The 25,318-nt window shown below is 33.1% G+C and overlaps 1 protein-coding gene across 5 annotated transcripts in view; it reads left to right on the forward strand.

The window, feature by feature from the left end:
• The window catches only part of LOC113176220 (UDP-glucuronosyltransferase 2A1), a 43,639-nt gene that overhangs the window by 1,351 nt on the left and 16,970 nt on the right, over positions 1-25,318 (forward strand). For 2 of the 5 annotated variants that reach the window (XM_077803176.1, XM_026380646.2), the window contains exon 2: positions 11,334-11,963. The exons of 2 other annotated variants lie outside the window; for them this stretch is intronic. In XM_077803176.1, the coding sequence (XP_077659302.1) occupies positions 11,334-11,963 (630 nt within the window). Of the gene's footprint in view, positions 1-11,333; positions 11,964-23,470; positions 24,200-25,318 lie in introns of those variants that run through there. One more of the 5 variants, XM_026380648.2, reaches the window with a different exon arrangement.

A 25,318-nucleotide genomic window follows, 5' to 3' on the forward strand; every position in this document is an offset into this window, starting at 1 on the left:
CTAATCAACATCAACACAAGAAAGAATGAACTAGTTGGGTGCAATGGTACATACCTGTAATCTCAGTTCCTCAAGAAGCTGAGGCAGGCAGATCACAAATTTAAAGCCAATGTGGGCAAATTCATGAGACTTTGTCTCCAAATGAAAAATAAAAAAAGGCCTGGGGAGGTAGCTAAGTGGTAAAATGCCCCTGAGTTCAATCCTCAGTAATGCAAAAAAAAAAAAAAAAAAAAAAAAAAAGAATTGACCGAAACAATTCAATAAGTATTTTTGAAGTATCTTCAATATTATGCTTAGTACTTCTGTTTGTGTCTAATAAGCAATTGGGAACTGTTTAAAATGATATTTTGATTGTGACTAGATTTTTATTTTATATAAAATACCTGTACAGATATGGAGACAGAATAGAGAACTTGAGGTTAAGTTATAGCATCACCCCAGGAAAGAGATAGTGAGGGCATGTGTTAAGAAAGTGACTTACAGTGGAAGAGCATTTATCTAGGATGCATGAGGTCCAGGGTTCAACTCCCAGCACCACAAAAACTAAGTAAATAACTATCCCTTGTTATTATTTGGTTTCCTACTACAAAGGGTCCTTGATTTGAGGTATCTCACAAAAGCTCATGTGTGAGATAAAGAAAGACAAAGTGTGCCTGTGTGCCTGTAGTATGCTGTTTTTTATGCCCTTTGGGTATAGACCAAGGAGTGGGATAGCTGGGTCAAATGGTGGGTCATTCCTAGTTTTCCAGGGAATCTCCATACTGCTTTCCAATGCTGCACCATTTTGCAGTCCCACAAGCAATGTATGAGTGTACCTTTTCCCCCACACCCTCACCAACACTTATTGTTGTTTGTATTCTTAATAGCTGCTATTCTGACTGGAATGAGATGAAATCAGAGTAGTTTTGATTTGCATTTCTCTAATTGCTAGAGATGCTCAACATTTTTTCATATATTTGTTGATTGATTGTATATCCTCTTCTGAGAAGTTTCTATTCAGTTCCTTGGCCCATTTATGGATTGGGTTATTTGGGTTTTGGGTGTTTAGCATTTTGAGTTCTGTATTTACCTTAGAGATTAGTGCTCTATCAAATGTGCAATTGGTAAAAATTTGCTCCCATTCTGTAGGCTCTCTATTCACCTCACTGATTATTTCTTTTGCTGAGGAGAAGCTTTTTAGTTTGAATCCATCCCATTTATTAATTCCCGATTTTAATTTGTGTGCTGTAGGAGTCTTATTAAGGAAGTAGGCCTAAATCTCCAATATGATGGAGATTTAGGCCTACTTTTTCTTTTATTAGATTCAGGGTCTCTGGTTTAATTCCTAGGTCCTTGATTGACTTTGATTTGAGTTTTGTGCATGGTGAGAGATAAGGGTTTAATTTCATTTTGTTGCATATGGATTTCCAGTTTTCCTAGCACCATTTGTTGAAAAGGCTATATTTTCTCCAATGTATGGGGGTTTTTTTGGCACCTTTGTCTAATATAAGATAACTGTAATTACATGTAATCCATGTCTCTTTGTCCACTATTCTATACCATTCTATACCATTCTATACCATTGTTGCCAATACCATGATGTTTTTGTTACTATTGCTCTGTAGTATAGTTTAAGGTATGGTATGGTGATGCCACCTGCTTCACTTTTCCTGCTAAGAATTGCTTTAGCTATTCAGGGTCTCTTATTTTTCCAGATGAATTTTATGACTGCTTTTTCTATTTCTATGAGAAATGTCAGCAGGATTTTGATTGAAATTGCATTAAATCTCTATAATGCTTTTGGTAGTATGGTCATTTTGATAATATTAATTCTGCCTATCTGAGAACAAGGGAGATCTTTTGATCTTCTAAGGTCTTCTTTAATTTCTTTCTTTAGTGTTCTGTAGTTTTCATTGTAGAGGACTTTTACCTCTTTTGTTAGGTTGATTCCCAAGTTATTTTTTTTGCTTGTTTGTTTTGTTTTATTTATTCATAGATACACATAAATGCCTTTGATTTATGGGTGTTGATTTTATATCCTGCTACTTTGCCAAATTCATTTACTAGTTCTAGAAGTTTTCTTTGAAATGTTTTGGGTCTTCTAGGTACATAATCTCATATCATTGAAAAATAGTGCTAATTTTAGTTCTTTTCCAATTTGTATCCCCTTAATTTATTTTGTATATTTAATTATCCTGGCCAGTTTTTCAAAACTATGTTAAATAGAAGTGGTAAAAGAGGGCACCCTGTCTTGTTCCAGATTTTAAAGGGAATACTTTTAATTTTTCTCTATTTAGAATGATGTTGGCCTTGGGCTTAGCATAGATAGCTTTTACAATGTTGAGATATGTTCCTGTTATCCCTAGTTTTTCTAATGTTTTGAACATGAAGGAGTGCTGTATTTGTCGAACATTTTTTCTGCATCTATTGAGATGATCATATTGTTCTTATATTTAAGTCAATTGATGTGATGAATTACATTTATTGATTTCTGTATGTTGCACCAAACTTGCATCTGTGGGGTGAACCCTACTTGATCATAGTGCATGATCTTTTTGATAGGTTTTTGTATTAAATTTGCCAGAATTTTATTGAGAATTTTTGCATCTAGGTTCATTAGAGATGTTGGTCTGAAGTTTTCTTTCTTTGATGTGTCTTTGCCTGGTTTTGGAAACAGGGTGATATTGGCCTCATAAAATGAGTTTTGAAGTGATCCCTCTTTTTCTGTTTCCTAAAATAAATTAAAGAGTATTGGTATTAGCTCTTCTTTAAAGGTCTTTTCAAATTCGGCTGTGTATTACACCTTCCTAGCCGCTGGGATTACCGGCATGTGCCATCATGCCCAGCTTGGTTTATTTTATTTCTAAGAGAATTCTAAAAGGACTAAATTAATTAATCCATGATGGAATTTTAGAATAAAATCTGAGAGATACTAACCATTCAATTAGTGTTAGCTTTTTTTTTTAGGTCTAATTAATTAAAACCAATGGCTAATTAATGAGGATTGTTAAGAGGGATGAAGAAGAAATTAAAATTGATTCAATATTTTTGACTTCAGTAAGTGATAAATGGTGCAAATCACTCAGGATGTGAATATAGGAGAGAGAAAATTCAAGAAAAGAAATAACACATTTAATTTTGTACATGTTGCTGGACACAGTAGTGCCTGTTCATGATCTCAGTAACTGGGGAGGCTGAGGTATGAGGATTGCAAGTTCAAGGCCAGCCTACGAAACTTAACAGGTCCCTGAGACCGTCTCAGTGAGACCCTGAGATTCTGTCACTGGAATGGAGTCCAGTGGTGGAATGTTTACCTAATGTGTGTGAGACCTAGGTTTAATCCCTAGATTAACAACAACCAAAATAAAAAATGTAAATAAATGTTGTGCATGTGATACTTATGGGAATATTTGGTGAAATCCAATAAGCAATTGTTAGGTGGGGTGAAATCTGAAGAAATGTAATGGGTTAGAGATTTAAGTATTACCTGTATAATAATGGTACATATGCACTTTATCTCTCTAATGGTAGCTTTGTTGCCATGTTTTCCACTTTCCTGTTAATGTGAAGTTTGATTCCTAGTTTTCTGTTTTCATACATAGCACATTTCTGAAGTTGTCCACACCCAAATGATTTGAAGCCAAGCAGTGGGCTTAATCATGTTTATTGTAAACCTGATTATCTTCTCAGCCAACAATGGGTATTTCACACTCCATAATTATAGTTCATACTTTAGACAATCTTAATGTTAGATATTTACTGTTTTATATTGATTTCATGATAAACCTGGTAAGTACAGACCTAATCAAAATGTTTCTCACTTTTGTTAAGTTGTATACAGTATTTTACGTAAATGTTAGGAAGAGAAAATTTGAAGTTCCTGTGTGGTGATAGCTATTGACATGCATTGGCTTCTTTTCTACAAACCTCTGTGTTATAAAATAATTGTAAAATTGATCTATATGAACCAAAACAAACATGCATGGGACAGCATGTGGATACAAGTGTTAGATGTGAAAGGTGAATGAATGGGATCAAAAACTAGTGAGCCCATTATAGTTAAAAATCAATTTGTATCAGCAAAAGTCATCACCTTCTCTGGATATGTTAACCAGTTGCCCCCAACTTACAAAACAGATGTTTATCTCCTGGTTATGAAGGAAACCCAACTCTTTCCCTTCAGACAAAACAAAGCACAGGTACAATGATTACATAGAAGCCTGCAGTGTCCTATGAAGACACAAACAAATGGTCTGCATCATAGCATTAAAACTGAATGTCAATAAAAATAAAGATAAGTGAAGAACAAATGGAAATTTTATGAAGCAATGAGGCTTTCAAGTTCCTAAAAAAAATCTCCTTTATGTACTTGTGCATGTGTAAATTAACAGAGATACCTGAATATGTGTAGCATCTCAGTTAATGGAAGAGAAAACAGTATGTGGAATATTCTTGAGTCATATTGAATGTTTATTTTTTATCCTATCACGTCTGTTTTTAATCGCCTATTCATCCTGAAGTTTTAATTTATAATTCATGTGGATACAATGCTACTCATTCATATTTGTGTTATCCTTGGTTTACTTTCCTTAGGCTGGAATTTAAAAATCACATGTTCCATTGTGTTTTGTCTGTAAGGCAATGCTGGTAATAATATCACACTATTCTCCCATCTTAAGACATGATACTAATCTTCCTTAATTTGTTCATGGGAAGGCAATATAGATTTGTACAGCTCTAATCTTGATATTCAGTGTCATGTTTCTAGTTTAATTATACTCTTCCGAGTTAGAATGACTATTTAAGTTTGTTTTTACTAAAACACCATATTCTCATTCATGCCACAGACATGAACGCTCACATTCGACAGACCAGGTAAGAAGTAAAAGTACTCACATGATAGAGTAGCTTATTTTCATGCAAGCCATTGTAGATGTAGTATGATGCATAGAACTGATTGTGAAAATTTCCTTCTAAATTGTAGTTTGAATTTATTTTCTACTTTTCTAATTCATTAAAGAATTTAAACCAATAATGAACCTATATCCACTCAGGTCTCAAATTTTTACACCTGAGTAAATAAACAGACCAAATTTCCCTAAGATTATCTCTTTGCAAAAGAATGTAATGAGAGTCTCAAAGTGGATCTTTAATCTCTGTTAATTGCTAGGAATTGGATATCATAATGTTGCATTTTGTTTCAAGTCATGAATATTTGGCCCAAACTCATGGAAATTCTAACAGTAATAGTAATTAGCATTTATTGATCTCTTCCTATATACTAGACACTGTGATAAGGACTTTATATATATTAGCTCTCCAAATTCTTTCATTGAATTTGTTGCATGATTATAATAAAAAATATCACACACATGAGAATTTTGAGGCTTCAAAATATCAAGAAGAGAAAAATAAAATTATTTAGTTTGAAAAGACAGTATTCACATTAAGCTCTTTCTCATACAAAGTATCTGAGTGTCTGCACCATCCTAGCTAGATCTCAAAGTCTCTCTCTCTCTCTCTCTCTCTCTCTCTCTCTCTCTCTCTCTCTCTCTTAATTTAAATTTCAAGTTTACATCATCAATTATTCAGAGTATTTTTGGTGTAAACTTTCTTGGATTTTTTTCCTTGTAGTGTATTTAGTATCTGGAATCAACTATTCATTCCATGTCTTGCCTGTTCTTAATTTGATGAACAGAGTTTAATTGGGCCATGTTATCACTAGGTAACTCAGTATTCCTTAAGGTATAGGTCTCCATGTGATTCTGTTGCCTTAGGTGTGTTGTTTGAGAATATTCTTTCCTGCTCTAAAAGAGCTTCATAAGCAGCTTCTGAGAGTAAGAAAAGCCTCTACAGATTTCAAACATCTGTTTAAAATTTCATTTTTTTTCATAATATCAGTAAAAAGTCATCAAAGTTGTGTCCACATTTAAGGAGAGAAGAATATAACAATTGTATGACAGTGAAAATATTTATAATCTATAAGCACAGTATATTGTTATCTGCAGATTAACCCTTTGGCACTTTAAAACTGCAGGATTTGAAAAGAATATTCTTTACTTATTAGATTCATATATTATGTATACAGTGCCATAATATAGCATTACATATGAAAGCTGGATGAATAGTCTTTAAGATTTAATGCCATCTGTTATAACTATAGACAATCTTTAGAAAGAAGGATGATGCTCTTAAGATATTTGAGTGAAACTAGGAAATAATTTAGCAGAAGTGGTCAATGTAAAATAAAGTTCTGGAAAATAAATATATTGAGTGCTTAAGTCTCTGTGGTTCTTGATTTCCAGAAGTAATTTTAAAGGAAAAAAAAAAAGTATATTGTAGTCCTTTCCCTGAAAAATAATGCATTTCTATTTGAGCCATTTTCTTTTCCCTATTTTTCCTTCTTCCGAATCTTTTCCTTGCTTCTCTCCTTCCTTCCTTCCTTCCTTTCATTATTTTTTATTTACATTAATATTGCTTTGTTAGAATCTTTCAAATACTCTCTGGCAGTGACCCATGAGCTGGGTGACAGTCAGAGGCACTGCATTAGAGATGGAACTGGCTGTCAGACATTCAAAATTTCAAGAGATAGCAGCCACTCTTTTTTGTTCCCATTTATGAAAGTATTTCAGAATGAAAAGAAATGGAGGTGATCATTTTTCTGAGTATACTCATGTGCATGCTTATTAAGTTAAATCATCTGTGAACTTTGGTGCTTGTAATTTTATTGATATCACATTATTTGTTATGTGCCTGCAGACTGAACATGACTGACTTGCATTATTCAGGAAATTTCAGATATTCCCGTGTGCCATTGTAGGAAGAGGGAGATGTGGTAGGTCAAGGTGATCAGATCTGATTTATATGATCATTTTAAAAGTAAAATTATTTCCACCACAGTTTTATATATAGCAAATATCTATTGACACAAATGTTACTCTGAATAATTCACATGCAGTATTTTGCTCATTCCTCACAACTATAAGAAATAGGTTTCATTGTCCTCATGGGTTTGCAAATGATGAGGCTACCCAGAAAGGGGGAGGCTACAATCCAGAAAGTAGAGAATCATTTGAGTTCAGGATCTAGACTAAAAAGAAACATTGGAAAAAATCAGTTTCTATACACAATTATTTTTTTAAAAAAGTAAATTTAAATTTAAGCTTTCAAAAGTTAAGTAAACACTAAGCAAGGAACTCCAATCAAACTGAAGCCCTGATGGTGGAACTGGGAAGCCCTTCTGGGAAACTGTCCTTGTCAGAGCTCTTCTTCCTATTCCTTTTTGCATAATCTAAGTCTACCCCCTTTTGTCTGGGCATTTTAAGTTCTAAAGAGAAGACCCACCTGACTGGGCTAGGTAGCACATGACAGTAATTCTAGCACTGAGGAGGCTGAGATGGAAGGATCACAATTTTGAGGCCAGCTTGGGCAATTTAGCAAGACCCTGTCTAAAAAAAAAAAAAAGAGAGAGAGAAAGAAAGAAAGTAAAAGAAAAAGAAAGAAAGAAAGGAAGAAAAAGAAAATGTGGGGGGATACTGGGAATGCATCTCAGTAGTATACCACTCCTATGTTGAATCTCAGTTTTGCAAAAGAAAAATTCAAATTAGCTATAGGAGCTAGTACCAGGAAGTCAAGGTCCATTATGATAAGTAAAAAGAAGACAAGGCCTCGATGACCAGGAGTCCACTCCTTCCTGACCTGCTCCTCCTTCCCTTTCTATAAAAGCCCTTTATGCCTCAGGCATATTCCCACCCAGAGATGGAGTTTTGGGTTATTCCCTGAATCTTCTAAAGATACTGGCCCTTTATCTCAAGATGCTGCCTCTTGGTTCAGTATGGTGTGCCTTCCTGTGATCCTAGCTACTTGGGAGGCTGAGACAGGTGGATCACAGGTGTGAGGCCAGCCTGGTCAATTTTGCAAGACCCTGCCTCAAAATAACAAATAAAAAGGACTGGGGATGTAGCTCAGTGTTTGAGCACCCCTGGGTTCAATTCCCAGTACAGCCAAAATAAACAAAAATCCTAAATTCTTCCTTCCAACTCTCATCTCCTGAATGTTGACATTCAAGCATTGGGTAGCCAGACTTTCATTTCAGTAACATTGGGAGGATAAAAGTTAAGGTGATGAAGCTTTGATTATGCCTGTTCTTAAACAGCATGAAGGCTGGTTTCCAGGTTTTGTGGCCTCAGGGACCATCTCTAAAATTTGGGAGACAATTAAAACAAGAATCAGCATAGATAATTCTTAGCCAGTGTGATGCTCAGGTAATGCAAGAAAACTTTTATCAGGCAAGAAAGTATCTTTGCAGGGATTTTTTTTTTTAAAAGAAACTTTATACAAATGTAATTTAAAGAATTCCCAGTTTAAATAACATCACACACATTTTAAGAAACTTTTATCCTGATTTAATTTCATGCAGATAACTAAGCATTCACTAGAAACTGTTTATATACACAATCTTATTAAATGTGATTCTGAGAAAAGTGATTCTGTTTTATTACCTTTCATAGTCATCTCTTTCAAAGTATATAGATGTTAGAATGAAAATGGCTACTTAATATAGAATACAAGGACAATACTGTAATTGGTATAATTTTTCTATGGCTTGTTCACTTGTGGCACTTTTACATTGATAATTCACAGACATTTTAAAATTATTAGTTGTTTCCTGGAATCTTCAGTTATATTTAAGGTGTTCCATTCTCAAATAGCCACAATTGTGAAATGTGGTATTTTTATTGTTATGAGATATATCTCAACTATTTGATTTTAAAAGTAAAACACTGAAGAACATTGGACAGAACCAAAATAATAACATAATCATCTAATTTACCCCTTCTAGGCATGTGATTCTGAGGTCATTTAAAGTTCTCTTGACCTACTTCTTGCAAATGATAGTGTTCCATAAGTTGGACCTAAACTCTCTCCAAAACAATATCCCTGTAACTCACTTACTTATACCTTATTCAGAATAGCTATTAGTGAAACCATAGAGTTAACAAGCATAATAATTTAAAATTACTGTTTCATTTTGTCATCAAACATATTTGACACAAGTTATTATTTTTCTACGTATGGATATTTAAGTCTCTAAAATTACACATATGTCTTCAAAAGTGACTTATTTTTAATTTGAAATTATGAAACATTTTAGATACATAGTAAACCAGAGAATAAATAAGAGACATCTATGTTAATACCAATTAAACCCTTTAACATTCAAGTGTAATTTCAAATTTAAAACATATAAATTCACTATTAACCGATTATAGTACCTAAAGCTCTTTAATAAACTAGACAATTATTATATTGTCCCACAGAGAACACTTAAAAGTAGCTTATTCACTTTTTGAAATCTTACATTATTTTAGATTCCAAATAATTTAGGGGTAGTTACAATGCATATGAAGTTCTGATAGGTATTTTGATAAGCTTTTGTTAGTAATTCTAAATTAATAATTATATTTTACTCATATAGATATCAGTCATTCAATGGAAAAGACTTTTGATTCTGCCTTATATGATACAGTATTTTTTATTGGAAGTCCACCGAGGCTGACTCTTCAGAGGACACAAATTTAATTCTGAAAGTATACTTCTCTTTTTCCTTTTCCCTTTATCTGTCTTCTGGATCCTTTTGTTACCCAAAGGCCTAAAATTACACAATTTAAGAGTAGCCAAATTTAAATGGAAAGCCCAACATTTGAGTTACATTCTTAATTTCTGTTTTTATCCTTTAAAATCACTGTGTTCTCATTTCTCTTTTTAATGACAGCCTCTAATAATTTTAAAATGGAATTGTTATATACTTGTTCAGTTTGGGATTCACAAAGGATTGAAATTGATATCTCTATATACATGTCTAGTCAGTTGTTATATTGCTAGATCACTGATTTAATGATCAAAGTTGATTTTTTTGGGGGGGGGGTATCAGGAATTAAACCCAGAAGTGCTTAACCACTGAGCCACATACCCAGCCCTTTTGTGTTTTATCTAGAGACAGGGTCTCACTGAGTTGCTTAGTGCCTTGTTTTTTGCTGTGGCTGGCTTTGAATTTGCAATTCTCTTGCCTCAGCCTCAAGAGCCTCTGGGATTACAGGCATGTGGCACCATGCCTGGCTGATCAATGTTTTTGAATTCCTAATTTTCAGGAAAATATACTAAACCTCTGACATGTCTATACCCTTGCTCTGAACCAAAGAGTTTGCAAAGTGGCTCTGCAAATATGACTGCCAAGTTACAAAGTAATTCAACAAATTGGTGTTATTCTCTCTCATTTATTCTTGAGCAAGTTTAAGCTGAAAATGTTGAGGTAATTTTCTAGTCTGATAGCTTGTAAAAGAATAGTTTTCAACCTAGGGGTACAGGGTACTGTACTTAAGAATCCTCCTAAATTAATCTATTCCACACCTCTAAATTAAAAAGGCTGTGTCTCCTTTTAAAAAAAAAAATGTGTATGAACATGTCAGATAGGAGAAAGAGAAAAATCTCTTGTAAGAAGTGAATAGGATACAATGATAATTTCTTTTAGAGCAGAAAACTGTTTTCTATCAAATGTTTAGAAATTTACTCCATCATGGAGTCAATCTAAAATATCTTGAAATGTTTGAGCAAACATCCTTTAAGTGAAGGATATTATTTTTATTTTTCTCCAAAAATATGAACTATGGGAAGTGACAATAATGTTGGTTCAGCAATTAATAAAATAAAATGCTAGATTATAGCTCCAGTTGTACTACTTTGTCATCCACTTTCAGATATGGAACTCAACCTTTGACTTTGTTACCCACAAAATGAAGCAAATAATTTCTGCCATACAAGATTGTGAAAAAAAAAACTAAATAAGATAATACATGTAAAGATGCCTTATAATGTAGACAACCAACATTTTTGTCACAATGGCTTATATAATAAAAGATTCTGAAATCTTTTTAAATCTAAATTTGGAAAATCTATATTAAAGATACATTTTACTAATAATAGTTATTATCTCAGAGTACACAGATACTAGGCTTATCTCCTCCTTGATTCTTTTTCTCAAAATAGGAGTAGATTTCACTTTTATTATTGGAACAATCATATTATACATATAAGAATTTGAATTATATTGTTTTCCTTTTGACCTATAGATCAATTGACCTGTGAATGAGTATATTCATCACATTAACCATTGTTTTATTTGAAAAAAAATCTACCTAAATATATGGAAGGTTTCTTTTCATCTTAAAAGATCTGCAATAGAATGATTTCCCTAGTGAATATCACCATGTCTAAGAAGTTTGTCCAGCTGCTGATTTTAAATCTTACTTTGACTGAAATAGTTCTAAGTGGGAACGTGCTAATTTGGCCTACAGATTGTAGCCATTGGTTAAATATTAAGATTATAATAGAAGAGTTGATTCAAAGAAATCACAGTGTCACCATACTGGCTTCATCAGAAACTCTGCTCATCAACTCCAGTCCTGATTTTCCTGTGAAGTTTGAAGAGATACCTGTTTCTTACAAGACGAGAAATCTAGACTCCATAATTGAACATATGATAATGCTGTGGATAAACCACAGACCAACTCCTTTCACAATGTGGACTTTCTACAAGGAACTAGGAAAACTCCTAGATACTTTTTTCCAAATTAATATACAAATCTGTGATGGTGTATTAAACAACCCTGCATTAATGGCAAGACTTCAGAACAGTGGTTTTGATGTGTTGGTAGCAGACCCAGTTACAATCTGTGGTGACCTTGTTGCTCTCAAATTAGGAATCCCATTTATGTACACATTAAGGTTTTCTCCAGCCTCAACAGTGGAGAGAAACTGTGGGAAAATCCCTGCACCAGTGTCCTATGTTCCTGCAGCCTTGTCAGAGCTCACTGACCAGATGACCTTTGGTGAAAGGGTTAAAAATACATTATCGTATTCTCTGCAAGACTATATATTTCAATCCTACTGGGGAGAATGGAATTCATACTACAGCAAAGTACTAGGTAAGTCTCTAAATTTATCTCTCATTAATGACTCCAGATAGCTTTCATTTTTATTGTCCACACAGCAAAAATTTTCCATCCTTGGATGCATAAGCAGAAGTAATTGGGCTTATTATATCTCTAAAAAATTCCCTATTGTCTTTGGATAAATTCCAAAAATAAAATGAGATGGTGATATTAAGTTGTATGATATTCTCTCTCTCTCTCTCTCTCTCTCTCTCTCTCTCTCTCTCTCTCTCTCTCTCTCCCTCCCCCCCCCTCTCAAACTCCCCACCCTTGGATACTGGGGATTAAACCCAGGGCACTACACTGAGCTACATCCTCACCCCTTCAAATTTTTATTTTTTATTTTTAGACAGGTTCTTCCTAAATTGCCAGGACTGGCCTTGACCTTATAGTCCTCCTGCTTTGGCCTCTGAATAGCTAGGGTTACAGGCATGTGCCACTGTGCCTAATTGCTGATATCTCTTAATGGAAATAATGTTGTGTGTTTTAAGATAACAGTTTCACAGTGTATTAATAAAACTTCAAATATATAAGTACACTTACTAGCAAAAACTATGACATTGCCCCAAAGTGGTCTGGAAAATATTTTGAGGTAATAAATAATTTACTTTCTCTTCTTTAGTCTTCAGTCTTTACTTTGTAGAAAAAAACTCAAAAAAAAAACTTAAAATTAGATATTAAAGAACCTGACTTAATATTCTACTCTGCCTCTCAGTATCCATCATTAGGGTTACTGGTTTATGTGGGCTAGTGAGCTCTCAAAATAATCTTTCTGTATCCTTTAGCAAGCCTCAGGTTTCCTTACTTCATAGATTCCTTATAAGAATCAAATAAAATAATGTCAATTGTTGAAATAGTTATGGGTGTTTTTTTATAACACTTTTCTTTCTCTCATGAGATTTCTTTCCTTAATTTTTTTAAAATTTATTTTATTCTAAATGATTTTTACTCCATATCTGTCAGTATTACCCAGGAATATTAATTAGTAGCAGAGATTAACAGTTTAAGCTACCAGTTGTACTTTCTTATTAATATAATGTACACAATCATATCCTTTTCTGCGCCTTTTGCTCTCACTCCCTACCTCCCTCCATTGCTTTCTCATTTTCTCTTCCCTCTTTCTTTTGTGGAATTTTTTTGAAAAAAAAATATTTATTTAACCCCAATATATTATCTGTCAGTTTTCTAGGTATTAGAAACACAACAATGAGCAAAGTAGATAAAGTCTCTACCTCTATAGAGCTTACATTGTAACGTGAGGAGACAGTATAAAATAAATACATAAAATGTAAAGGATGTCAGATATGTATACATGCTATATAGTAAAAAAAAAAAAAGTAAAACGGAGTTCTGGAATATTCTTCAATCATCATCACTTAAAATTTTTAAGTTTTCCATAGAATTAGTCTAGAGAGAAGATATTGTACATATCACATATATAAAATAAAATGTGTTTAAAGTAATTAAAATTTGCTTATGATTTTGGAGGTATAGCAATTAGAATTTTGTAAGTAAAATTATATATTTTATATTCTTCAACTATATTTTGGGAGACTTTTAAATTTTATATACCACAAAAACACATTTTGATTTAAATTAAGATGTTATTCTCCTGATTATTTCTCAAGCTATCTGGAATGTATTCTGTAATACTTATCACTGCCTATGGTATATCACATACTGACTATTGGGGTACTAAGATAACAAAACACTTTCTTTATAAGAAGATTACAAAATCAAGATGGTGAAGGGTCTGGGAAAGCCCCCGAGGTTCTGGGTTCTGGCTACTCTTGCTTACTGTCTAATGAGCAAATTACTTAACTTCTAGTTTAAGTGCTTTCTCCTTAGCAAAATGGGGATAATAATTTTACTGTATTATTTAAGAAGTTAAATATGATATATGTGGAATTCAGTGCCAATCAATTATAATGAATTATGCTTATATTGAATATTTTTTTTTTTTTTTTTTTTACCAAACGACTCAGGGGCTTTTAAATAACAAATTGTTAATTACACTACCATGGGGCTCTAGACATAGAAAATTGTCAGTAAATACCTTCAAAATGTAAATGGCCTCTAGTATGCAATAAATATTTTTTTTTCTCAAAGGAAGCGTAGACAAATTATATAATCTGTGAAAAAGCCTTTGTAAAAGAAAAAATTCCCAGCTTCTCATGTTTACAAGGATAATAATCTAATTTCAGAAATCCTACCTTTTAAGAAATTAAATATCTTATTTACATAAATCTCTTAAGTTCCTCATCTTACAAAAATATTTGAATAACAATAACTGTCTTAAATACTTTATTTTAGTATACTGCCAAGAAGAACTAGTAAAATCTACTTTGTCTTATTTCGAAATTTCATTGTTGAAGTATTAGCAACATCCTGTAAGTAGACACTGATACTGAAAGAGTGCAGATACCTTATATTTTATATTATTGTGTTTGAACACAGGAGATTTAACTTGTCAAATTTCTGTGGAGTTTTCCTTACAATGGTTGTTTTTCAGTTTTGTGTGTGAAAAACAGACACGGAAAATGATATGTTTAACTATGCTAAATAATAATTGCAAATGTCTTAAAGATGAGAGATAAGTAGCAAGAACAGAACTAACCACACTGATCCAGAAGCCTCTTTTCTGTATTAGGAGATCTTAAATCTTATGGATGAAGTGATAAAATTAATCTCTGTTTTCAAATATTCTTCAAACAGCTAATGAAGAAGGAATATTAGGGAATGTAAAAATCATTGCTACTCATATGGAGAAGTAAATCTGTTACCCAAGTCCTAGGGGAGAGGCCCAATTTTGGGGATGCCAACAAATCAGGTCCAGCCGCTTTTGTCAAAAACCAAGTGAAAAAAGTAATGGTGAAAAACAGGAAAGGAGTTGTAATCAGTGTAGCTTCACCAGGAAGATGAGGGTACACATGTTCTTAGCCCTGTCTTCCAAGGCACTGACAGGAGCTTCCAAGGTAATTATTATTTAGACAAGGTGAGCCAGAAATATGCATAATTAAGCAGCAGTCTTGGCCAAACTGGTAAGGTTGACCATTATCTCAGGATTGGTCAACTGGGACCTTGTCAATAATAGGAAAGTTACTGTTACTTGGGGGTGGTTTCACCTCATCGTAATATGTATTTGATCTGAACTGTTGCTCCTGGGATCCAAGGTGATGCTGAGCAAAGAAGACAGGCAAAATGGAGTCAGATAGATCAAGCTTGTTATCCTGCTTTTAATGACCTAGTAGACCTTTGCAGACCCAGGGAAGAATCTAAATTTTCCTTGCAAATCTATTAATAAATCTGCCTCAGTCCAAGTGTCTGGTGTGAAACCTTCAAATTGCACTGTCTGATCTCTTTAGAGATCAACTTCTGAGAGGTCTTTGTACAGTACATAGATAGATTTCACTTGGAAGTATCTTTTTTTTAAGAGAGAGAGAGAATTTTAATATTTATTTTTTAGTTTTCGGCGGACACAACATTTGTTTGTATGTGGTGCTGAGGATCGAACCCAGGCCGCACGCATGCCAGGCGAGCGCACTACCGCTTGAGCCACATCCCCAGCCCACTTGGATAGTATTTGAGGATGAGTTTGGCTAAGCTATAGAAAGGCTGAGTCCTGGATACCAAAGTGAAATGGTTAAAAAGATAAGGCAACTGGAAGGTCCCACTTTGCCAGTTCTTCCTGGCAGTATACTAAGATAAAATATTTAAAATATTTTTAGTTTGTGATCCTCCAAGAATATCTGATCAATTTTTTTACTCAGTTATTTTTGCAGGTACTGCTCTTACATATTAGGCCTTTTTTCCAGTTTCCTTTTTTTTCTTATTTTTTATTGATACATATCAATAAAATTACCAAAATTATCTTTTTAAAAATAATTACCTTTATAAAATTACCTTTACCTTGACCAAAGGACTAAATTTTTAGTACTGTAATATACTGTTTGACATTCAGTAAAAGGGGCTTCTTTCTACTAGATGTCTTAACAAAAGAGAAAGTAAACATCATAATACAAAGCAAAATCTAGTGTATATTCTTTATTTCTATAGTATAAACATTTCTCATTGTTTTTCAAATGTATTCTCTATGAAAAAAAAGGCAAACATATCCTTGCAACAAAACTATCATTGCTTATAATGTAACCACTGTTCTATGAAAAAAAGGCTGAAATTGTACAGAGACTGTCTTAAACCTATCAAAATAGCTACATGCACGTAAAGAGAATTAAGGATATTTCTGTTTCCTGTATTATTTGTAGATAACCTTCCAACATAAAAATTTCGAAAAATGACTTTATCTCAGAGACGAAAATTAATAGTAACACCATTAGTGCTATAAATTTGGTCTTTTATTGCTGTGGTTTGGATAGGACTTGAGTATGTCCTCCAAAATTTCATGTGCTGGAAAAATAGTTCCAGTGTGGCAGTGTTGAGTTGATAGATCACTTAAGAAATGGGGACTAGTGAAAAGTTCTTCCACTAGTGGAAGGTTCTCGAGTGACTGGGGACATCGCATTATGGAATATAGTTCTGGAGGAACCAGATTAGTTTCTGTGAGAGCAAGTCAATATAATAAGAACAAATCTAGTCCCTGTGCCCCTCTTGCTCTCTGCCTTGCCCTGTGATTGATCTTTCCTTTTTTCATGTGACTCTTCCATGATTCCATCCTCTATTTGGTGATGTAGCCAAAAGGCCATCGTCAGAATCTTTGGGCATTAGACTTGATCTTGGGCTTTAGTCTCCCAAACTGTAAGCTAAGTAAATACATTTTCTGTAAATATTACTTGGCCTCAGGTATTTTGTAATAGCAATAGAAAATAGAATAAGACATAACTTTTGTGAAGACTAGTTTTTACTTTTGTTATGATATCAAATCATCTTTTGTATTTTATTACTAAAGTAGCTATCTTGTCCTTTAAGTCACATTGACTTAACATCTTTAAATTTATTGCATGCTGTTTTTACATTTTCAGAGACTAGAATTTTGTTTATTCTGTTTGCATCTTGAAAATTAACCACTAGACATATTTATCACCTTTTCTGTCTTTTAGAAAATGAGCTAAAAAATGGAAGCTAAATTAGAAAATAGTTCTACAAATGAAAAGAATGATTATATTCATTATATATACTTAGGAATTTATAACCACTGAATCTTTTCTTTATAATAATATTGTTGAATTTTAGTTTATGTGAAAAATATAGAAACTACATTTTGAAAGCGATAAAGATACAGAAAATTCTTTTTTAAAAAACTGTATTGCATAACGTGTATTCTAGGTAAGATGGCCTAATTAATCTGAACTTGAACAGGAATGCTTATTTTTGTCCTCTTTGTCATTCATTAAGTTAAATTTTGGCACTATTTATCTTTACCAACAATTACCTATGGGGGAATTGTCTATTTTGATATTTGATTCACTGAGTCACTTGCTTACAATATGATTGTAATTCTATTTTATGTTAAGGTAGTGCAACTTTAGTGAATGTAATATAAGTAGCCTTTTTAAAAATATTGTTCTACTTTTATTGTTCTGGAAACCTTGGGTTTGTGATTAAATCTATCTTCTGGATGGTCAGAAGCACATAGGTCTATGATATGAGGCCACAAAGGGAGGAGCTAGCCACCAGTAAAACTTGCCAGGGATGACCCCTAGGACAATCTCACTCACGGAGATGAGCAAGGCCAGCTTAGAAGTGCTCCATCTTGCCTAAATCAGAATCATGAGCTAAACAGAAAATTGTTTTAAGACAGTAAGAATTTGGTTAGTTTGTGATGCAAGAACACTCCTTGATGACTTCTAGTCCTGATTGTTCCATATAGCAATCCTAGAACTCTGCTTTGTTTTCATCTTTATATAATCACTGTATTTTCTACATTTCTGTATCCAATGGTGTCCTATAAATATGTAACAATTGGTCCTCTGTGCTAAAAGAAAAAAAAAAGCAGCATTTTCCAAATAGCAGTATAAATCCTTCCATGACTAATTGCAAGCTGCTGAGATATTTTGATTTACATATTTCAGTTTAATGGTACAACATTATATTTTTCTTCTCTATTGGTTTTTGTAGATCTTATAATCATGTAGATTTTCAAAATAGCATTTTTAATTCTTTTGTTTTGGAATCTGGTCTCTATTTTTCAGTATCAATGCCAGAATATATATGGATCATTGTTACTACTTTTCATAATATGTTAACAAAATAGTATCATTAATTCCATTTTTGTGGATGCTAAAATAAAAGTTGAGAGAAATGATGTAACTCTCTCATTAACAATCATTTGTTAAAATGACAAACCATTTTGCAGAGTATGTGAATGGAAGTATATTTACATCCAAAGTCCACGTAACTGATCTCACTACAATCGCCAAGTGGCTCAGTAGTTTTATGGTTAACTCAAGCCTGAGCTATCTGCTTTTTAAAAACAAATTAATAAAAAGTAAAAATTAATTTAAAATTGAGACGGGTAAAACTGATTTTCCTTTTTAGAATAGAAAAGAATGTTATATTTTTGCAAAATGGAATACTAGAGAAAATTGTCAACAATTTTAAGAGAAAAAAATACCTACAGTGGCAACTGTTGATAAATGCTCATTGAAACATTTAAAGTCACATTTAAATCTAAGAACTGTTTAAGTAAAATAACTTCAATGGTGTTTTTTAAAAATTTTTTATTTTACTCATATATTCAAGATCAAGGGAATAGTATTTTACACAGAAAATTCCTTTGTGATCGTGAAATAAGTTTTGTTTTACTGAACTATCCATAGTGTTGTATTTATCATTCTTACATTGTTTTGATTCTAAAATAAATATCATATACCTAAGATAATATTATATATTATCTGTTATATACTGTATATATTACATATGGATGTTCTACTTTTTTAATTTTATTTTTTAATTTAAATTTCTTTTTAGCCAATGTATAAAATATAAAAATTGTTCATATTTATTAGGTGTGCTGGGGTGATTTGATAAATGTATACATTGTGTAATGTTTAAATCAAGTTAAATATATCAAACTACTCAACATTTATCATTTTTTAGCAGGATGAGGGGCACATGCCTGTAACTCCAACAACTTGGGAGCCTGAAGGAGGATCACAATTTTGATTCTAGCTTCAGCAACTTAGTGAGACCCTGTCTCAAAATAAAAAGTAAAAAGGTCTCTGAATGCAGCTCAATGGTATAGAGGCCCTGGGTCTGTTTCCCAGTACCCCCAGCCCCCCACGCTCTGCACACATAAATACTATCATTTATGGTGAAACTATTAAACTCCTTTCTTCTAACTCTTTGAAATATACAGTACATTTTCATTATCTATAGTTATCGTGCTGTGCAAGGATACCGCAACAGAATTCTTATTAAAATATTATGTATGTATGTTATGCACATAAGTGTGCATACACACACGTACACACATATACATATATACACACAAATTATTTATGTTTGGCATTTATATGTGTATATCCAATATTATATGTAATGACATGTTCTTTGGAAAACATCACATATATAGTGCATTTATATATATAATTGCTTAGAATTTTAAAATATGTGATTTACCTCACAGAACAACATATTGTTGTTTTAGATATTTACAGATAGTTTTCTATTCTGAATTATCTGTTATTACTTTATTGCTTCATAGTTTCCAGATTTTAAATAATGCCATATTCTTTGGTTATAATCATTTACTCAATTTTATGAACTATTGCAAAACTGGTTATTCATTGTGTTTAAAGTATATTTGATTTAAAGTATATTACCAATACTGGCCAAACACTACAAGAAGATTGAACTCAGGGGAACTCCACCAGGTAGTCACATTCCAGTCCTATTTTGTATTTATTTAGAGACAGAATCTCACTGAGTTGTTTAGCACTGCCCTTTTGCTGAGGCTAGCTTTGAACTCTTGATCCTCCTGCCTCAGCCTCCTGAGTCACTGGAGTTCAGGTGGGCGCCACTGTGCCCCACCCTCTTATATTAATTTTAATGTCAGCATACACATCTGGTCACTTATCACCCAACACTGTATGGGAATTTTATTTTGATTTACATACAATTTATACTTTCCACATACCTGTTTTCCATTATTCAAATCCACTTATTACTACTACATTAAATTTTGCATCTGTAATTTTTAAAAAATATATAATGTTATCAGAACAGTGTTATAAAGATTCATATATTTGTTTAGATGTGCTACTAGTTCATGGAGTTTCACTGGTATATGATGTGCACTCTGTCAAGTACCACATGACTCATTTATTTCTTCTTTCAATGGCATCTGAATTCTTTCCAAGTTTTACATTAATAGCTTGTTTCCCTGTACTATAATTATTTTCTATGTAATTAATTACCAATCTGTAATGGTTATTCTTTAGTTGAATGGTTAAGTTAGAGACAATATGGATGTTTAGCTTTAAAAAACAATGCTGAGCCAGGCACAGTGGCACACACCTGTAATCCTAGCTACTCAGAAAGCTGAAGCAGGAGTGTTATACCTGTCTCTTGCTTTTGCTGACCCTAAGATATTAAGAATTATTTCATAGTAAATAGTACTTACTCATTTAATCTGCAATTTTATCTGTGATAAATCTTTGAAGTTAGGATAAGTTGTTGCTGCCACTGCTGCTTCTGCTTCTTCCTCTTCCTCTTTTTTTTTTTTTTCATTGAACCCAGGAGTGTGTCACATCCGAGTTATTTTAATTTTTTTTTCAGACAAGGTTTCACTAAATTGCTGAGGTTGGTTTTGAACTTAAAATCCTCCTGTCTCAACCTCCTGGGGTTACAGATGTGCATCACCATGCTCAGCCACATCATATTCTCTCTCTCTCTCTCTCTCTCTCTCTCTCTCTCTCTCTCTCTCTCTCTCTCTCTCTCTCTCCCCCCCTTCTTTTTAGTTATACATGACAGCAGAATATAATTTGACTTATTTATACAATCATGGAGTACATCTTATTCTAATTAGGATCCCAGTATTGTCATAGTACATGATGTAGAGATTCACTATGGTGTATTCATATGTATACCTAGGAAAGTTATGTCAGAACCATTTCTTTTCTTGCTTGTATTTTAATTGAATGAAAATCCATCTCAGGGTGGCTTGTGTTAACAAACCACAGGGAGGATATTGTTGTTCCACACAATGCCAACTCAAAACAGGTAATTTTCCTTGCTATAAACCTGTGTGTACTGGAATTCACCTGTAAAAGTGAGAGTGTATCTTGGGAGTCCAGCATTAGTGACTGTATGTGTAGAGTAGGGAGCTTGCACAAGCCTTTAGGGTTTCACACTTTCTCACCCCTGAAGCACCCTGTATACCCTTTGCAAGAATAGCTGAAGTTCTGGTAAAAGCTTGTGCTTCAGAATTCCTGTTTTTACTCATTTTTGAGAGTCTGCTGATTTTAATCTTGTCAAATCAAAATAAATTTTATAAGATCAATTCTATATTTTATCCAATCTTTTAAATGTTTCAGTTTGCTATAAGAGAAAATATTTGCATTCCTTTAAATTTCTTTTAGATTAACCAGAGCTAGATCTTAAGTTTTCTCAGATAATAAAATAATTTAGAGATATTTCTCAAATAATATGTAAAATTGAATGTAATATTTGTATGTTATATACTATTTCTTCTTTGACTTTGCTTAAAGTATTTAATAGTACAATAAGAACTTTGTCATAGTGTGTAGATAAATTTATTTTCCCCCTTCTAATTGTATCTCTATTATCTTTTACAAAAAGGACTCTTACCTTCTCAGATTATAATGTTACCTCTATTTTCTTAGAGTACTTTTATGACCCATGTCTTTGGCGATATTTCTGAGTTTTTTTTTTTTTTCCTGGAATGTGTTTTTTCAGCTACCACCGGAAATTCTACAAATTCTAGTCATATAATGCAATAAAATTCCCTAATCTTTGGTGCTAGCTTTACTATTATATCTTATAAATAAATCTATTCTGGGTCTTCACTTTAGCAAAATAACAAAACTTAAGATATTGAAATTTCAATAGTTTGCCTCTTTCACCAAATATTATAACTGAATTTAACACTTGATACAATTAGTATCATGCTTCATAGAATGCACTTACATCAGTATTTTTTCTTCAAAATTATACTTTCAACCCATTCTTAAGGACTTAACTAAAGCATTATTTCATCATTGCCTTCTTTCAGCTGAACAACTTCCTCCAAGGATTTTTCTCTCTTACCTTCTAAGATTCACCTCTCTTATGTTTGTAGAGTTAGTGTTGTTAAAAGTGACTCAATTGCTGAAATAAAATGTGAACTCATATTTAATTGGAACTATATTGTGCTGGTCTCTTTGTGTCCTGTCATTGTATAAAACTGACAATATCAAGTGCTAAACATTGTTAAATGTATGATATTATGAAAAAGGGAGAAATTGAAGTTACATTAAAATATGGATGGCTAACTGGATATAAAAACCTGTATTTCTAATTTTCACCTCTCTCTTGAGATTCAAGTATTTATGTCAAATATATGTATATCCACTGACATGTCTAATCACTAACTCATACGTGGCAGGTCAAAAATTTTTGCCCTAGCCATTCCTACCTTTGTATTTCATGTCTTTTTGAGTCATTGTTCTCTGTTCCTCAACTATAAAAATGAGCCTTTCCTTTCCTTTTCACATAAATGTTGATCCCCTCTCACTTCTCATCAGTCCTAAGAACTCTCATTCTAAACTTTCCATCCAAAAACCAAGATTAAAGTTAAAAACTGAAACCAGAGAATAGCATTAAATCTCACCAAAGACTCTTAAAAATTTCTTTTCCACACTTTTTCTATGTCACCCTGCACTCCATACATACTAGACTAAAGTGACCACAATTTCTGCATTATCATTCTTTATCTTGAATTCTTCCTTTCCTCTTGAGTAAGTATCTTCTGCCCATTTTGCTTCTAGGCACAGATCCTATGCCTGTTCCAGTTTCAGAAGGTTTTCTGATTCCTTTCACATAAAAGTGAGGCATCTTTCTCTGGAGTTCTAAAACAGTATAATAGTTTTTTGATAATTAGTATTTACCTCCTTTCATTATATAATATGTCTTTTACATACTAGAATGTCACCAATTTTAAGGCAAGACCTGTATCTTTATATTTCCCCATATTATCACTTATCAGTTTCCATAAGATCACCATACTATTTACTGAACTTCCTTAAATGCATTCTTCTATTATACTTTGAATTATTAATCTGAAGTATCAAATTTTTGCCTATTTTAACATATTTAATACAGAATTATAAGAATACTGGAATAAATTCTACACAAATGTTTAAAAGGTTCTTATCATTCAGCAAATGTCATATAGGTGCTGCACCCAGGCAATAGGATGGGCAAAGTTCTGTGCACATGTGTCCTTTCCAACTTTTAGAAGTTAATATTTGACTTGTTTCTTACCACAGTTTTTACTTAACCCAGTGAGCACTCCACCACTAAAGAATAGTGCAGAGGAGACATGGTCATGATGTTTGAGAAATGGGTTTCGACAATTATTTTCTTGCAGTTCTGCTGGGCCGGCTGTGGATTCTGCGGGAAGGTCCTAGTGTGGCCCTGTGATATGAGCCATTGGCTCAACCAAAAGATCATTCTTGAGGAACTCCTGCAGAGAGGACATGAAGTGACAGTTTTGACTTCTTCACGGAATCTCTTGGTTGACTATGAAAACTCTTCTGGATTGAATTTCGAGGTGATCTTTGTGTCACACGACAGAGAAAATGCAGAGAAAAGTCTAGAGGAGTTCTTACATTTGGCTGTGAACATCATGCCATCATTGTCACTCTGGCAATCAGCAAAATTATTTCAAAACTTCTTTCTTCAAGCAACTGAATATTTTGAAGACCTCTGTCGGAAAGCAGTTTACAATCAGTCCCTCATGGAGAAGCTCCGGGAAACCAAGTATGATGTCATGTTTATAGACCCTGTGATTCCCTGTGGGGAGTTGGTGGCTGAATTGCTTGGGATCCCTTTTGTGTACACGATAAGGCTCTCCATGGGCAACACTGTGGAGAAATACTGTGGGCATCTTCCAGTTCCACCTTCCTATGTGCCTGCTGCCATGGGAGGACTAATAGACAGAATGACCTTTTTGGAAAGGGTGAAAAATATGATGTTTATATTCTTCTTTGACTTTGTGCTCCAGCAATATGACTTTAAATTTTGGAATCAATTTTACAGTGAAGCATTAGGTAAGAGACTCTGCTTCTCATGGTATACTCGTATCCAAAGACCTTTAGGAAGCCAAAGAAAAGCCCAGAAAAATGTAAGAAATACATTTTTCAAATCACTGATTTCTACATAAAACTCTGTAAGTTTGGTTTGTTAAACAAGTTAGGTAAGGAAGACAAGAAGACAATTTTTTTTTTCTTTTTCTCTTCTTTTTTCTCTTTTGTTTTTGCCAGGGTTATTCCTTTTCTCTTCCTCCTTCTTCTTCTCCTCCTCCTCCTTCTTCTTCTTCTTTTGTTTTTTTCTCTTGGGACTAAACCTAGGGGTACCTTATTACTGAGGTATATCCCCTTTCCTTTTTATTTCATTTTAATTTTTTTTCTGAGGGTCTTGCTAAATTATGGAGGGTGTCCTTGAACTTGTGATCCCCCTGCCTCTGCAGTAATTAAAAGTGTGTGTGACCACCCTGGCTGGTTACTCCTTCTTTATAATTGTTAGACTGTCTTGTAAAATACCTTGAAATTTAATAGATTGTTATAAAACAAAATGTTAGTTCAAGGGAAGAAGACTTTTTTTTTTTTTTTGGTCAGATATAAGATAATAAATACTTCCAGGACATTAAACTTCTTTTTACTATGACATTTGACTTTTTATTGGTTAAGGAGGGGGAAAAAATAAAAAAAAATTGCAGTGTTTGTTATAATAAGAAAATCTTTCATTATGCCAGTAATAAACTGAAATGTGAGCTATTTGGGGAATGGAATCAAATTCATTATAAAATTGACTTTATCTGAATTTTGCTTCATAAATTTTTGAGAATAACTTCTTATTACTCTCAAATTTATACCATTCTCCTCTTGGACCTGCATACCTACCATTTCCATGTATCTCATAAATTAGGTAGAAAACTTCAGTGTGTCCTGTGAACTGCTTCACCAGAGTTGGTCATAATGAAAAGTTTCCTAGGATACTTTACACTTCAGAGAGTATAATACAGAGAGTTGAAAACTTAAATACAAAACTCTAAAAAAGTTTATTTCTTGAAAGTTTAAAAATGTAGTGAACCTTTCATTTAGATGGTAATATTCATTCTACTTACATTTGGTTGCTTACCTTTTTCTAATGAATGATGTTACTTTGTT

The sequence above is a fragment of the Urocitellus parryii genome, chromosome 10 (genome assembly GCF_045843805.1).
Source record: "Urocitellus parryii isolate mUroPar1 chromosome 10, mUroPar1.hap1, whole genome shotgun sequence".
Lineage (NCBI taxonomy): Eukaryota > Metazoa > Chordata > Mammalia > Rodentia > Sciuridae > Urocitellus > Urocitellus parryii.